The sequence below is a fragment of the Cavia porcellus genome, unplaced genomic scaffold, assembly GCF_034190915.1.
Source record: "Cavia porcellus strain 051 isolate PalLab524CR breed Dunkin Hartley unplaced genomic scaffold, mCavPor4.1 scaffold_19, whole genome shotgun sequence".
Taxonomy (NCBI): Eukaryota; Metazoa; Chordata; class Mammalia; order Rodentia; family Caviidae; genus Cavia; species Cavia porcellus.
The window spans coordinates 67166324-67183589 of NW_026947502.1; the positions used below are offsets into that span (position 1 = coordinate 67166324).

General features: G+C 48.0%; 1 protein-coding gene across 1 annotated transcript in view; it reads left to right on the plus strand.

Annotated features, from left to right (window-relative positions):
- Positions 1–17266, plus strand: part of Cacna1c (calcium voltage-gated channel subunit alpha1 C) — a gene marked incomplete at its 5' end in the record, with an annotated part of 685364 nt that overhangs the window by 528550 nt on the left and 139548 nt on the right. The window contains 1 exon segment of the mRNA NM_001172923.1: positions 12083–12173. Within this exon segment, the coding sequence (NP_001166394.1) occupies positions 12083–12173 (91 nt within the window).

Sequence of the window (17266 nt, forward strand, 5' to 3'; positions counted from 1 at the left end):
GTGTAACTGCTGTAGACAGATAGCACCTTCCATCCCTGTGAACAGATTGCAGGTATTAGAGATGGTGACACGGTCTCCGTAACCATCGTTTCCTAAATTCAGCCTTGCTGATTTCCGCCACTGTGCTCTGTGAGTTCCAGGGCCTTTGCCATCCCAGAACCTGATCTTGGGCTGACCCCACCCCACCAATGCCCTGAGCGCTGAGCTTCTGTCTTAATGAGGCTGGCTGGCCCAAGAAGAGGGGAGCTTTGCCTCTCTGTTTCTTTGCCCATCGTGAAGAACTGTTGGAGGACTGGACTCAGCGAACACATGGGCAGTGAAGTAGCCAGACAGGTCAAGGACTCCATCCACACCAGGGCAAGGAGGAAAGGCACAACTGCAAGCATCCAGCAGGAATCAGGAGATGAATTGGAGGGTTTACCCAGAAGGGGCAGACCGATTGATATTCAGGCAGCACTATGAGGCTGAAGAGGCACAATGGAGTTGGACTGGGAGCTAAGCTGAGTCACATAAATGCTGTTAATCAAGCCAGCCCAGAAATTTAAGACAGAAATTTATTTGCACGCTGGAGCAAAGACAAGTCTGAGACCCTTCTGAAAAAATATTGCTCCTCCCCAAGCAGTCCCCCACTTCCTTTAAGGTAATGCTGGGTCCCTGAGTGCCCCTTGCAGAAGTTCTGACCTAGGTCAGCATTATGCTGGGCAGCGGAAAGCAGTGAAGGGGGACACAGACCAAGAGAAGAAAACATGAGTGAATCGTGAGCTCCATGTAGCTGCTGTAAATACCAGAGAGGAGGGTACCGTGGAGCTCTTGGATTCCAGAGGGAGGAGAGGGAGGAGGCTCTGTGTTCAGCTGTGATGCCTTTCTGACCAAAGTGGGCTTTCAGCCTTCCCATGGTGTAAGTTAATGGCAGGGAGAAAAAACCAGCCAGGATGGTGGAAAGAGGTTCAGAGGTCTGCCACTGACTGGCTGCGTGACCTTGGGCAAGCTGGTGACCCTTTCCAGGCTGACACTCTCACCTAAATGAGGACCAGCCAGTCCTCAGACCTCTTCTGAGACTGCAGTGCAGGTTAAGATCTCCAGTTTACAAAGGGGAAACTGAGCCATGGTGGAATGATACGGTATGTCAAGGCCACTTGGATCCAAAATGGCAGAGCCAGGATTCAAAATCAGGCTCTGCAGCCACAGTCAGTGCCTCTCAGCCTGCTGTTCTTCATCCTGCCTCTCTGTGTCCACCCAGAGTTCATGGCAGGAGGCCCTGGCTGGCATTACTGAATAAGGGGCTTCTCTGCTGGACCGCCACTGTGCTCTGTGAGTTCCAGGACCTTTGCCATCCCAGAACCTGATCTTGGGCTGACCCCACCCCACCAATGCCCTGAGCGCTGAGCTTCTGTCTTAATGAGGCTGGCTGGCCCAAGAAGAGGGGAGCTTTGCCTCTCTGTTTCTTTGCCCATTCTTCTCACTGAGCTTTCCCTCTTCTTGGTAACCAAAACAAGTCCTTGGACTCTCTCATCACCCCTTGTGATGAGGAAAGAAAATTATAAATTTATCCAGTATAATAGCAGCTAATAGTTCAAATCCTAGGTCTTATTAGTGGCTTACTTTGAATAAGTGACCTAAGTCTCAGTCTTTTCATCTTTAAAATGGGCACATATAATACCACCTTATAGGGTTTTCTTTTAAAGTATGTGATAGAGCTGGCCCATAGTGATAAAACACAATTAGTATTATTATTGTAGAAATGACTGATATGTGTTCTGTACTTCATAGACAAGGCTTTAAAATAAAGATTGGCAATTAGACATCATTGGCTTTGGTCACAGAAGGATTACCTGGGGCACCACCATTCTTTCTCTTCCATATCATACTACCCCTTGGGTATCAACTACCAACCCTTGGGAACCGAATAATGTCCCCTCTCCAATCATTTCCAAAGGAAACTGAAAAGCTGTCAGGATCCCTGTCCAGCATACCCCTGGCACTCTCCAGTGGATGGATGGCCTGTGTGTCCCCTTAGGGGTGTCTGCCTCCATGTGACTGGCATCCTGTTTCCCCCGTGAACCTGGGAGTGCTGCACGTTTCCCCTCCGTGCCCTTCATGCCTCTGCTCAGCTCCCTTGAGCCTGCAGTCACATGGAGGTGGCCCAGCTCCATGGTACCGTGACGGTGGAGGGAAACTTTCTGCTTGAAAGCAGTGGATGTTTTTGACCTGCTGAGATGACAACAACCCTAGTTTTCTTCTTTGGATTATAGCCACAGGTCAAGGGTGGCTTTCTACCTCCTCCCAGTTTATAGCAGTAATAATAATTATAATGCTGGCATGTCGTGCTTATATTGTGCCTTTTTTAATAAGGCCACTTGTTTGGCTTCTTAATATTTAATCCCGTTTTATATTTACTTTCTGATGGCTTAAAATCAACGCCATTTTAATTGCTTGTGTGGAAGAAGCCAAGCTGAGCCTGGGGTGGAAGGAAGTGGTGGAGAAGGTTCTGGAAGCAGGTGACACGTTTCTCTGTAGTCTTCCATCCAGGCAGGCTGCCTTGACCTGGGTACCTTTTGCTTTCTCTCTTCGCTTTCTCTCTATTTCTTTCCTCTGTTCATCTACAACCTACTTTTCCTCCTTTTTTACCCTCTCTCTTTCTTTCTCTTCAGTTCATCATGAAGCGCAATTCATTTAGTAGGAGATAAAGAAATGAGACCCAAAATTGTCAGCAGCCTGGGAGTTATTTGGTGATTGCCCTTGGTGTCTCCTTGCCTCGCAGTGTGAGGGAGATTCCTGAGTCTGAGTGGGGCCAAGGCCTGTGAAGAGTTTCATCACTTATAAATGCAAGATAACCTGTGGCTGTGCGCTCAGTCTGATAAACTGTAGAAAGACAGTGAAGAAGAACTTTCTGAGGCGTTTGTTCTCGAGGAAAGAAAGCAAGATGAGATGTGCCATAGTTCCTCCCAAGAGTCTCTATAGTAACCAGAACCAGGGTGTTCAGCTCCATACCGCCCATGCAGCACTGCTGTTCCTGAGTCACCAGTTCTCACCAGTCTCTCACACTGCAGCCAGACTTGAGCAAAGCTGTTCCAGAGGTTGCCTGATGAGGCTAAGGGGCTCTGAACCAAGGCCAGTCATTCCCTACCATGTGTGAGCTCACTAACTGCAGCTTGCTGGTCAGTGAGAGGAATGGGGTCTGTCTTGCCTGCTCCCACAGGGCCCAACCCTCAGGCCCCCAAAGAGAGCAAAGTTCTTTCAAACTGGGCAGTTTAAGGAGAGTTTGTAAAGATACCAAGGGGGTTTGAAGAAGTCAGCAAGAGACAACACAGCACTCCAGGGGTGCTGTCAAGAACTATTGTCACTACTGGTGAGAAGTTACAAAGAGGTAACCATTGCCAGAGTCCAAGAGCTAAGCTATGGAGAGAGGCCCATGTGATCAGACAGTGAGCAAGACATCTTGGACAGCCCCGTGTGCAAAAGCCAGGGGGTGAACTCACCCACTGGCCAGTGCTTCCCTAGCCCAGCAGGAGCCCAGCAGGACAGCTCCTTGACCCTGGGTACAAAGGTCAGCCTCCTGGGGGCAGGACATGATGGACAAGGACTGAGAGGGGTGATGGACATCTAGGAGTACCCTTAAAACCCTATGAAGATATAAAATGTTGTCAGTATAACTCCATAGGACCAGAAAAGGACTCCAGGGGACTCTAACCTGAAGTCTCTGGCCTTGAGAAAATTGTATTTAGTCATGGAAACAAATCTAATACTTGTGAAGTGATAACAAATTTTAAGAAAAACCATTGAAATATAGCTAGCAATATTAAGAAATGTTTATTTGCACTTTACAGCTTCCTTTTACAAATAGTATTTCATTTTAGTCTTAGCAAGAGCTCTTAGAATAAATACTGTCACAGTCTCCTTTTTAAAAATGAGGAAACTTGGCAAATAATTTACCCAGAGTCACTGGGCTGACAGAGGGTGGGAGGAAACATCCAGGTCTTTATTTAAAACTCACACAGATCCAAGAGTTCTAGGACATTGGGAGAAAGGACTCAGCGGGCAGGGGACTCCTGACTGCCACCACAGACTAGAACTGGACCTTCAGGAGCGGATAAAATGTGAATGGCACAGAGATTGGCAGACTCCTTCTATGAAGGCCAGGTAGTAAATATTTCAGGTCTTGCAGATCCTATAGGGTATCTCCAGAGACTTTTAAGCTGTAACATGGAAACAGCCAGAAATAACACAAGCCAGAGAAACAAGATGTGATCCAGTAGAATTTTATTTACAAAAACAGGTGGCAGGGGCTAGGGATTTCGCTCAGCGGAATAAGTACCTGCCTTGCAAGCAGGAAGTCTTGAGTTCGAGCCCCGGTACTGATAAAAAAAAAAAAAAAACAAACAGATCACCCTGCAGTTCATGAGGTGAGGTGGGCAGGCATTCCAGGGATAAGGCATGGTATATAATACCACAAGAGTTGGCATAATGTTGGCACATTCAAGAGACAATGCAGAGGGCAGCTGGACTTGGTTGGAGAAGTTCTGCTGGCAGTAAGGGTGGATACAGTGTGTCTCAGTCAGCTCTTGCTGTATAACAAAATGTCCCAGACAGCAGCAGTTGATGTCTTCACAGTTCTAGAGGCTGGAAGTCTGAGATCCAGGTGCCGGCCAGGTTGATGTCTTGTAACCGCCCTAAGGAAAGGATCAGATCTGGACCTCTCTCTGTGGCATATGGATAGCTTTCTTCTCCCTTTGTCTTCACATGGTCTTCTCTCTGTGGGTCTTTGTGCCAGAATTTCTTCTTCTAGGGATATCAGTCTTCAGGTTAAGGCCCACTCTCATGACCTTATTTTTAATCACCTCTTAAAGACCTGTCTTCAAACACAGCACATTTAAGGTGAGGGGATTCAGAAATCAGCCTGTGAGCAGGCGGACACATAATTCAACCCATCACAAATAGAAAACCGGATGATAAGGGGATTTGAGTTCCAGGTAAGGGTCAGTGAGGCAGGAAATGAGAAATTCTCTTGCCCTGCAGCCATAAGCCTGGCTAGAATAAGAAGATACATACTAGTTACACCATTCAGATGCAAAGTATATGACAAAGTGATTGACAAAGACACGTTCCATCTGGAATGCACACAGGCGGGACAGCCGAGTCCAGCAGGCCTCAGGCTCTTTACAGGACCCTGCCACACCGGGAAAGCTCTGGGTGGCTGAGAAGTACCTTCTGGACTTTTGCTTCCAACACCTGTCTCCTGCCAGGGACCCTGCAACCCCTCGCCCAAACGGAGAAGGTAAAATGTTCACAGTAACAGGTAAATTTTCTGACCGTGGGGAGCAGGCTGCGAGGCACACTGCAGAGCAAGAGGCCAGAGCACCACCTGGCAAGCGCGAGGTCATGGATTCGCTCACCGGTACCAAAAAGAAAAGTGAGTTTGGGCCAGTGAGCATCCTATGAGGACCTCACAAAACCCCATCCCTGGGACAAAGTCGAGGCTGTTTTGAGTGACAGAGCTTTCAGAATGAAGCAGATTTCTTCATCTCTCCCAAAATTCATTCCTAATTCCCTCATACAGAGCTTGTTGTGATGTCTCTCAGTCAGTCATGATGCGTAGGATGTCCTGAGACAGGGCAGGCCTGAAGGCTGTCTGTGCCTTACAGGTTCTCCGCACACCTCCTCCTCACCCTGGAGACAGGAAGGCGGAGAGAAACAAAAGAAGAACCTGACATGACTTTTGTGTTTCCTCTGTGAATTTATTGCTGAACAACCTTAGTGCTTTTTTTCTTCTTTATCTAAACCCAAGCTCTGGAGGCTTTTTCTGTTTGTTTGTTTGTTTGTTTGTTGGTTTGTTTTATTCATGCTTGATGATTTTAGCCATGTTTGGACACTTATGTCATGTTGGCATCATGGTGGCCAAATAAAGTCTAATTTTTTTGTACGGGGAATCAAACTGAGAACCTCACACTTGCCAGATAGGTGCTGTGCCACTGAGCTATATCCCCAGCAATCTAATTTCTTTTTAAGGAAGTGTGAGGTATGAGCATATGGGTTTTAAGATCAATTTTAAGAGTTATTAGGCACTTTCCAGAGAGAGTGATTAGTTTTATAGAGAGAGGATTCATGTAGGATAAAAATGAGGATCATGCACTGTGAACCCCCGTTTTCTCTGTTGCCCATAGCTACAGAAAGGCTGGGCAGCTGGGCTGTGCCCCATAGTTCTGGGTACACATGGTGCTTCCTAGTGGATTCTCATATTTCAGTGAATAAACCCACAGCGGGTTTAAACCCCAAATGTGCCAGAAACTGTGAGTACTGACAATGGCTTAGTTAAGGCTCCTTTCCCTGGACAGTGTGTGTAGCTTTTAGGCTCATAGAGAAAATGATCTATTACAATCTTCCAGTATCCACATACCTGTTCTCCAAGCAAGTTAGGGGGAGAGATAATATCTGTACACCTCTTTGGAGACAGCGAAATAGTCCTACCAAGCACCGTTCAAGCTAGAGTGACCACCAAGAGTTGTGTCCTGGGGAGCTGATGTCATGAATTCAATCATGCGAATGAACTGCTGTTTAACAAGATGAAATCTAACTGGGTGACTTTCAGCTACTTGGGAGGCTGAAGCAGGAGGCTCACCTGAGCCCAGGAATTCAGCGCCAGCCTGAACAAGGCAAGACCCATCTGTTAAGGAAAGGAGAGGAGGAGGGAGAGGCAGAGAGAAGTGGCATCTGTACAACTCACTGTGGTCACTGGTGATGGTGCTGAAGGAGCATATCTGATGCTCTTCATGACTTGCTGTGGCAGCTCTTAATGATTCTTTTAAAGCTCTTTCTCTCCCTGTCCCCTCTCTGTTCATCTCTCTGTCTCTCTGTGTCTTGTGCGTATGTGTCTGTCTGTCTGTCTGTCTCTCTCCCTTCCTCCCTCCTTCCCTCTCAGGTTTTTGCAGTCTCCTCATCAGAAACCAGGTGATAGGGCAGCCCAGAGATCTGCATTTGGTTCCTAGTAACAGGTTATAGTGAAATGAGGGAATCAGAAAAAAGGCTCCTTCTCCAGCTTCCCTCCTCAGATTTCCCCTACCGACATTCACATGGTGTTTGGTGGGGGTGCTCTCCCAATGTCTGGGACGAGCTGTCGAGCTGCACCTCCAAGGACATTGCAGTGGCTCAGCTGCAGGGAAACTGTACCCAGTTCCCTAGGTCCTTTGCCATCTTTCTGCCTTAGTTTTCAACCTGTTCATCATTTAAGCACCCAAAGGGAGGATCAAACTTTTCATCTCGGACTGGGGATTCAGCTCAGCAGTTTAAGCGCCTGCTTTCATCACATCCATAGAATCAGTCCCCAGCATTAGGAATCTAGACTTCAACGATCTGAGAATGCCATTTGCTGGAAGTTTACCTTAAAGAATCAGCTGTGACACTGTTCAATTTCTCATAATGGGAGTGCAGACTTCACCCACTTTATTCCTCCAAGTGCAAAAAGCAGGCAAGAAGACACATTGTGACCACGTTGCTCTTTCCAGATGAGCCATGTTCATTCCAGGCAGGAACCTTTAGATGGGTGGCTTGACCCAGAGTGCCCATGTTTGGAGGCCACTGCAGTCCATAGAGAGATGAGTGAGAGGTTCCTCAATCACTTGGCACACAAGTGACTGCCACTTTGCCACATGAAAGACTACCCTAGTCAAACTCAGTGATGTATTCAGTGATTGTGTATTTTATTCAAATTCTTCCCATTGTTTACAAGTTCTCATCCAGTTGTTTTTGAAATTGAGCAACATGAGACACTTGATGTTACAGCCACACTGGACTGTGCTTCTGCATAGTGGTCTCTGGTCTGTTGGTCACAGCACCGTCCCTCCCACAAACCACATGGACAAATGCCTGGGCCCTGGCTGCCTAACCTGTACTCTTTCACATGTCCAGGTAGAATGTGCTTCATTTGAGATGCTCACTTCAGGGCTGTCATCAGTCTAAATTGAGACATAAACAGTTGGGGCTTATATTGTTTGATCAGTTTTTAATGCCTATATCTTGTAATCTGAGCCCCTACTTTGAAGAGTACAATATGCAATATATTGAGCATTGTTAATCTCCTGTTATCTCCTATTATCTTGTTAATCTCCTATTATCTTGTTCCAATTGAATCATTATTTTTATTTTTTTTCTTTAAAATAAAAAATTGGAGCATGCCTCTCTCTAAGAGTGGAAACTTTAGCTGAGCCACTCAGGTTCCAACTCTCAGAACAACTTTCAAGTAGGATTTTTAAGAATTTTTTCAGTGCTACTATACTGATTGTGAAGTTGCTATTTATTCCACACTCTGTGTTTTAAAAATGAATGTGTTCAAGACATGGCGCTTTATGTAGATCAAAAATAAGTCTGGCCCCTTCTAAATATGTGCCACTCTTTAGAATTCCCACTGAGTGCTTTCCAGCAAGTTGGTTGGCCATAACCTGAGTTCCAGGAGAAAGAAAGCCCTGATACACATTTGACCTCCCCTTCATACCCTTTCCTGGAACTAGTGGGGCCACTTGCCTGTCCCCCAACAGGACGAGATTGGTAGCTGATTTCCCACCTGCATGCAGTGCTGCTCCTTGTCATGAGTGTGGTCATGCCACAGCATCACCCATTTCCTCTAGCACCCTCCACTGCGCTCTCGAAGAGGGGCCATTAGTGCTGGTCTTATCAGATGGAGTGACAGGATGTGAGAACATCACACTGAGGAGTTAGCTGAGGCTTTGGGCATCCAGAGCTCCAGGCCCACTCACAACACAGAATCCCATCTCCTCTTGAGAACAGTGCCTTTACACTCTCCTGTGTTCCCAGTACAGCCCAAACCCAACAGCAGCATGCTGAATTCTTTTCTCATATTCATTAGCTTCCTCAAAAGAGTACCCAGTGACAGGCAACTTAACCTCTGCCCTGGATACTTACATTAATTAAAAGTAGGTACTAACAGTTTATCTCTGTAAAAAGAAAAAAGTGTGACGCAAACTATGCATTCCAAAAGTTTATAAATTGAGTACACATGGCTCAAAGGATAATAAACATCTGCAAAAAGAAAAAGCAAACTGGCTACATTGCGCTTTGGGTGGGATCAGAGCTGAGGCATCTGATGGGTCTTTACCAAATGAAATTGAATGGCAGAGCTGGATGGAGGAACGCTCGACCAGTGGATTACTTTTGCCATTTACAAGTGACACCGTCCAGTTGTAAATGGTGAGGGAGCCCTGGCATCCTCCATGGTGTAGTTTTGCAACATGACCCCGGGTAAAGGAGAGGACACATCACCTGGCTGGTGGGTAGGGTTGCGGACAGATGCCAATGCCACAGGTGGATTTCTGAAGCTACCCCGCTGGAACCTCCCTCAGGAGGCAGCAGGGATGAATGACAGCCCCTCCCAGGAAGTCCTTTCCTCATGGTCACTGGTTAGATGTACCAGTGTGGACCAAAGCCTCCGCTGGCCAGGATCATTTGTTTTACTATTTGTTTTGTGTTGTTAACTCACGTGATTTGAGGTTTTGGTTCTGTTTCCTTACGTTTTCTCATACGTTTGGTTTATTGCTTTTTGATTTTCTTTTGTTAACTTTTGAGATGAAAATGAATGTTTCATGTGAAAGCTGAGTTCCTTGTTTCTTTCTTTTGCCCGTGGCTGACTTCCTGTTCTCTATTGATGTCTTGTTCCTGGTTCTTGACACTGATCATCTTGTCTGTGAAAGGAGGCGCTCCGGTGAGCTTGCTGGATCAGAAGAAAGGAAAGTTTGCTTGGTTTAGTCACTCCACAGAAACCCATGGTAATGTCCTTGTGCTCTGTGTGTGTTACTGTGTGTGCTGATACTTACTGGTCTGGACAGCAAGGTGTTCCTCTTGGCAGCTTGTGATGTGGTAGTTGTGTCTTTGTGTGTGTGTGTGCACGTGTACATATGTGTATTTGTGTGTACTGGTGTGTTTTGTGAGGGCATGGTAACCTGTCCTTCGCAAAGCCACTGCTTCATCATCTCCTTCTGTGTCTAAAGTCAGAATATATGACAGTCAGTAGCAGCTATTGTCCCATGGAGCCTTTCCTTTGGGTAGTGCTAGCCAACATCAAGGTCATTGTAAAAGCAAACTTGTTACTCATACGGGCAGTGCCTTGATTTAGAAGATGGTATGGTTACTCCTAAACCTAGATGTACCCACTCTTAATTTTGTTGTCTTTCCAAGCCTAACAGCACCAGTGTCCCACCGCTCCACTAGCACAAAGAGTCTCTGCTGGAGTTGTCAAAAGGTCAGCTAGCTTTCTACAGGCACCCAGCCCTCAGATGGTGATGTGAGTTCAGAGACACTTAGGGATGGATTGAGAGGCTGAAGACTCATCAGTTGTGTGACTTCTTCCTTCCTGGGTAGAAAAAAGACCTGGAGAGCTCTGAAGTCGGTCTTCCCACTCCCAGTGCTCAAACCATCTTGAAGGTCTGGTCCCACCAGCTCACTCAGACCTTGGGCTACAAAGTGCCATAAAGTGTGAACGCTATAAAACACGCCCCCACTGCTGGGCTGTTTGCTACCCTCCAGCCATGCTTCCTGAGTCAGATTTGGTTTTAGGGATGCTGTCTTATCCTAGGATAAATGAGCATGGAGCAAGGGGCACAACTCCTGTGCCCTGGCCCCAGTCCTGTCCACTTATACCACATGACCTTGATCATCCCAGCCCTGTTCTCAGCATCACTTTCCTCTCCTGTAAAGTGAGGGAATAATTTATAAAGCCCCATCCATCCTAAGCATCTGTGAGATGGGATTCATTTTTACTCAGCTTCATTAAAAAGCAGTCTCAGCTAAAGTGTTCACTGCCAGGTGATAAATATGTGGTAAATCCTAGGCTTCTTATTTGTGCATTCCATATTCTTGAAACAAGTGTCTTCTCACCAACTGGCTTGTCTTCATCCAAAAGCCCATGTCCATCAGCATCACAAAACCAGTAAGAGTCTTCTCTTGAGCTGTGGCAGCACCACGGAGACTTGCACCAAATGCCACACCTTCACTCATTGCAGACTGTGTGGCTCCCGAGGGCTGGTGATTTTCCCACTAGATGAGGTATTCAACTCCGGAAGAAGAGCTGAACTAGGCCACTGTAAAGATCAAGCACTGGAAAACCAAGGATGCATTAAAAGGATGACAAAAGGTGACAAAGGATTCTTTGAGAAGAATAAATAACAACAAGTAGCTTCTTCTTAACCACCATGCTGGGTTCTAGTTAGAAGACTCACTCAGTTGTAGAAATCTAGCTCCTAGCCACCTCGAGAGGCGGAATGTTGACTGGACAAGTTGCCTAATGGATTTAGATGTCCCCTGTAACCTGAATGTCAAGATCGCTAGAGGAGGAGGAATCCTGGCAGGTTCTTCTCAGGGCACATTTTAAATTGTATTTTGTGCTTCCTACACTGAGGTATCTCCAGTCCTTATGTCTCCACTGTTAGAGTGGGTCTCGACATGTGGTTCTGGTAATGTCTATTCTATTCAAGCTTCCCATTTCAGAGACAGTCCCACGCATTACTGACTTAGAACTCAGGATGCACTGCAGCAAAAGTGGAAATCTTCAAATCCACCTGGTAGTGCACGCAGGCAGCCCTTTCTGCAAACAAACTAATCCCTGAACCCTAATCCTGGGAAGGAGCCTGTTAGATTTGGCATGTGGGAAGAAATGAGGGAGATAAAGTCTTTGCATGAAAGCTTCTCTTTCTATGGTGAACATTGGATGCAATGGAGAGCTCCCATAGCTCTTCTGAGGCTGCAGGGTTGACAGTAGAGAAAGGAATTCAGTGGTCAGCTTTTGCAGAGGTGTCCTTAAAGGTCAAATGATCTTATCACCAGATTCTCTCCCACATTTCTACTAGTTAATACTGCCCTGGGTGGTTAAGCTTCCCCTAGACAAGCAGCAGGTAGGAAACCGTCAAGCTTGGCCAGGACAGTGCGAGGGCCTGGCCCCGCAGGGGTGCCAGCAGTGTCTCAGCCTTTTTCCTCCCAACCAGATCTCAGCTCCAGGACCATGTGTGTTGCACACTAATGCTCTCCTGCTCCCCTTCTCTGACCCCTCAACACCTTGCCCTCACCCCTGTGCTTCTTGCAGTGAGCATGCCCACCAGCGAGACCGAGTCCGTCAACACTGAAAACGTGGCTGGAGGTGACATCGAGGGAGAGAACTGTGGGGCGAGGCTGGCGTGAGTAGGCATGACAAATCCCAGCACCAGGCTATTCCCAGGGTATAGCAAGGAAGCTGGATTCAGGCACTGGGCTTTTCCTGGGGTGTGGGCAGGGAGCAGTCTGCTGAGTTAGAGTGAGTTGGTTCATCACTGGAGATACAGAGATTAGAGCTAAGAGCAACAGGGAGACAGGTCAAGTGTCACCTGTACAACAGGGAAGAAGGGCATGGGAGGAGTGTGGTTGTGGACATGGGGTGAGTTTTAAAATCAAAGCGAGGGTTTAGTTCAAGTACTTTGCAGGGAGTAGAACCTCAGGTTCTTTTTATTACAGCAGAGAAATGCAGAGTATGTTGGGAGGGCATCTGAAGTCTGTTCCTTCCTGTACCCTTCCACTCTCTTTCTCAAGAAATGCTAGGTTAGCTTCACTGGGTCCAGTGGGCCCTTGGGCCCTTCTTTCCATTGTGGTAAATGTGTCCTGCGTTACGCATCAGGTAAGAACTGTGCTGCTGGGTGGTGAACTTGTGGGTCTTTCTGTGCAGCTCTCACTGTGCTGCTCATGGAGGGAAACATGCCTGAGAAGCTTCCTTGAATAAGTCAGATTTCATTTCTGCTTAACCTAGGCTACAGAGGTCCCTCCTCCAAAAAGCCCGGCCTCAGGGTTTTGTGAGAGAGCTGCAGGTAACCCTAAGCATAGCAATGCAGCCTTGGCCTATGAGCCAAAAGAGGGGAAGAGGAAGCAGGCTGGAGAGCAGCCCAGCTCATGGCCCATTTTTAGGGCACTCAGGACTTGGGTATCACTCACTCTGACGCAGACACCAGGGAGTCTGTACTGCAGATTTCTCAGTAGTGTCGGGAAGCAATTATTGTCGCAATGTTGTTAAAATATGATGCTAATTACATTTTTAAGCAGCAGTCCAAGCCTTTTCCCTCCTCTCTTCTTGTGAAATCATACAAAACAAGCATTTGAGTTTCTGGAAGTACACCCCAGAGAGCAACACCGGGGAAGGGCACAAAGGAAGGCTTCAAGTTCACCAGTTCTAGGCCTTTCTGCTCTCTGGGCAACATGAGCACAGTTGGCAAGAAGACCCTGAAAACCTGGTTTTTGGGTACGACCCAAGCTGCAGACCTGGAGGAACAGGGAGCTGGCATGGAGAAGTCGTTTGACAGTACATTTCAAGAGCGTGTGAATCTCTGTTGGAAAGAAAGCATCATTATCCCCCGAGGAGGGGAGCTGGCAACCTCTGTTCTGTCACTTCCTTGAGGATGTGTGTGCAGGCTCTCAGAGCACTGCTAAAATGGTTGAAGTCATTCCTCTGCATATCCGTGCTGGCAAATCTACTCTGCTCATATGAAAGACTCAATCACAGCACTAGAATAAAGTATACTTTATAAAGTATGGTCCTTCCCTATCTCCTTGGCTCCTCCCCCGACCCCAGACAATGGTGGGAGAAGACTCTGCCAGTGTCCCTTGTGGGAGGAACAGTGGGAGGTTGAGACAGAGAGAAATAGATCAGCATTTTCTGATGCTGCAAAGTAAGTTTTTATGTAATGCAGTGAAGGACAAGGACTTAAGGGAGGTAGGAAGAAGGGCAGCTTAGTGGTAGCTCCTGGGCAACCCAGGGACAGAGACAAGAATGGCAGTGCGACACTTTGTTGGGGAGGGGGAAGCAGGCCCAGGACATGGTGAAGAGGAAAGAGCCATCAAAGTTTGAAAACAGAAAGTGATCAGAAGGCTGAGGTCTAAACAGAGCCCCCTGCGGGATGCATCCAGACCCCTAGCATCTGGGGGTCGCAGGGGCAGGGAGACACCCATGGTGCTGTCTTCGGGGAAACTGTCAATGAGATTGTACAGCAAGGCATGTGCATAGAGGAAACTATGGCCAAAGCTTGGGAAACACACACAGAAGAGGAGGAAATCAGTGGAATAGATGGTGCCGTGTCAGGTTGGGCCCTATGACCTGGGAGCCGGAAGGAAGCTTCCTGTGATAGCCATGCCTAGCCTGCTTCAGGGTGACAGTAACCCAGAGCCACAGGACAAAGTAACTCACCCTGTGAGAGCTGGCCACGCAGTATCAAAGAAACACTAAACAAATGGGAGACTGTTAATTGAGAGACGTTTAGAGGCAGATATAAATGCATGTGGGTTAGTCACAGCTGGCCCCGATTTCGACTGGCAAGTTAGGGGGAGGGTGAGCATATGTTACTGAGGTGAAGAGTAAGGAAGAATGTTCCAGTAGGAGGCACCAGCATGCTCCCAGACCCTTGGAGATGGCCAGGGTATGTGTGAGGAGCAGGATGGGGTGTGATGCAGGGGACAGGACAGAGCCCAGCAGGCCTCTTGATGAGTTGCATCTTTGTCATATGAGTATGAAAGTCATTGAAGAGTTTTAAGACTCTGAAGCTGGGTGGGGAGGTTGATTTGTTAGTTTTGTATTCTTCATGGGTTCCCCCTACCCCCATGGTCCTGGACACCCAAGGCCTTCACACTGAGCTATATCCGCAGCCCTTTCTGTTTTTTGAGCGAGAGTCTTGCTAAGTTGCCCAGGCTTGCCTGGAATTCACAATCCTCCAACCTCAGCCTCCTGAATAGCTGGGACTACAAGTGTGCACTGCCACACGAAGCTACTTCTGTGCTCTTAGAACCTGACTTTGATGCTGGGAAGATGGCAGGCAAGAATGAGGCACGTGAGGGAGGGGGCATCCTGGCTGCCCAGTGCAGGGCGACGGTCCTCAGGCTAGGATTGGGATGAGGAGAGGGAAAGAGCAGGTTGATTGCCTGTGCGTCTGGAGCTCTGCCGTATAGGATGTGAGGGTGCACTGCCTGGGGGCAGGGTCCCAGCACAGGGCCCTCACTGAAGAAGTGAGGCCCGGGAAGACAGGACAGCAAGGGCCAGTGAAAGGCTAGCTTGTTTACCAATGAGGCAATCTTCAAGGCCAGGAAGAAGCCAGAAAGAAAGAAGAAGCCGGAGATGAAATGAGTGCTGGCTGACATCAGAGACAGGGGGAGACTGAGCATGCACAGGAAGGAAGAGATGCCACTATCACTGAGAGATGGAAGAGACTTGGCACTAGTGTCCTGGGGTCCAGTCCCCATCAGCCACCAACCCTGTGACTTAAACAAAGCACCTCTGCGCTTAGCGCCTCCCTCTGGAAGCAGAAAGTCTTGCCCACCTTTGGCTTCAGTGGGAGCCCAGGAGCGGAACACCCAAGGGACTGCTCCAGAAGGAGCCCACTTCCGTCTCCAACATATTGGGCCTCCATAATTGCATCATGTAAGCTGTCACATGAATGAAGCACTCTAGGGCTGAGAATTACACACTGGAGGCCCCCGTGGCCCCAAGAGTCCCTTCTAGTCTTCAGAGCTACAGATCTGTAGAGTGTGGAGTCAGAAGCAAGCACTAATGAAGACAGCACCAAATACACCAGGTGTCACAGAAGCGGAAGGTTCAAACCTGTGCGTCGCCAAGGAGTCATTAAGAAATCACTGGGAAATACTGAAGCTGCGGTGCAGAGTGACATTGTGAGTGTGGAGTTCGCCTCCCAGAGCAATCCCATGAGTCTGTTGGGCAGACACTGGGGCCCCAAGCACTGAGAACAGACAACTGGCTAAACCACACGTGGTTTTGGCCACCCAGGCCCACCCAGAGCTATACAGGAGTCCATCGTATAGTGAGGGCCACATGGATGAGACCTGCGTCAGCCTGGGCACTAGAAGTCAAGAAGTATTAGCTTGGGAGCCTTGAAAAAGACTGAGAGCCTGAGAGGACACGGTGGGAACAAGGGTGCGTTCTGTGAAGCAGCAGACAACAGGCAGGAAGCTCGGGAGAGACGTAGATCAGCCCAGCTAAGCGCGCAGCAGCTGAAGCAGTGCTCTGTGCCCTTCCAGTAATAGCTGTGGCATTGATGAAGCTGGGGGTGGCTGAGTCAAGGGCTGCCACGGAGGTGATGACTGCATGCATGCCACTGACTTATGTTAAAGGCAGACTGGGGACAATCTAAGGACATACTATTTCACACAGCAGGTTGTAAACATGTGGTGCTCATTTTTTGAAGGAGAGAAGCTGAAAATATAAGTAGCTCCTAAGAAGTTCAAATATTTGTCAAATACTGACACAATGCAAATTGGGTAAGCAAAAATAAAAAGAGCATTAGGTTTGTCTCTAATTTCAAACCTCAAAACAAGAAGAGAATCTTGGTTTTGCAGATTTGTCCTGGCTCAGGCAGAGCAGGTGTCTTGGGGGCAAGTGGACTGCACTTCTATCTCCATGGAGGACTGTGAGGGTCTCCTGTTAGTTACTGACTTTCTCCCCGTCCTTGCTCTTCTTCATGAGTCCATTTACAAGCTGAGCTGAGAAATGCACCTCCCAAGAATAATGAGGCGGAAACTGAGAAGTTTTTGGAGCAAATTGCACATGTCCCATTGGGGGTTGGAGCCCCTGAAGGCCTCTGCTTCTCTGAGGACTCCTGGTGGTCTGGAGGTTTTAAAACTCAGTACGAGGCAGCATTCTCGACAGGCTGAACAGCCCGGTTTGCAAGGTGTCCCTGGCTCCTGGATCCTTGTGGTGGAAGCAGCTGTCCAGCACTGTGACCTTGGCCGTCGGCAGGGTTCCTCTGTTCGCGTGAGACAGTGTCCTCGGTTAGCTGCACCTGTTTCCAGGGAGTACAGGGCATCGAGGCACCAGGATTTCAGAGTTCTAAGCCCAGCTCCCACAGCCTAGCATTCCCTTCGCCTCCGCAAGAGGCAAAATGGGCACCGGTGTTTCTGCTGATTGCTTATAAAATATGCCTGTCTAAAACAGAGATGAATGTTTAGAACCCATAGAACCAAAAATTATGCTCACAATTCCCTGTGAAGAACTAGAAAAGAAGTCTTCAAATACAGTCCCGGCCTGTGCATCAGAGCTCAGAAAAAAGTTTTTATCTACTTCCTGCTGCTTAGGACAGACAAGGATGCCAGTAAGGAACCCATTGTCAGTCGCTGCGTGTGACTTGGCACCTTACTTCAGTCAGCCCAGCCCTGATCATCCCCAGCCCATGTCCTAGAGTTGCTTCTCTGGGAGACAGGAGCACTCCGCTGACCTGAGAGTTTCTACTAACCCACTTTGCCTTGT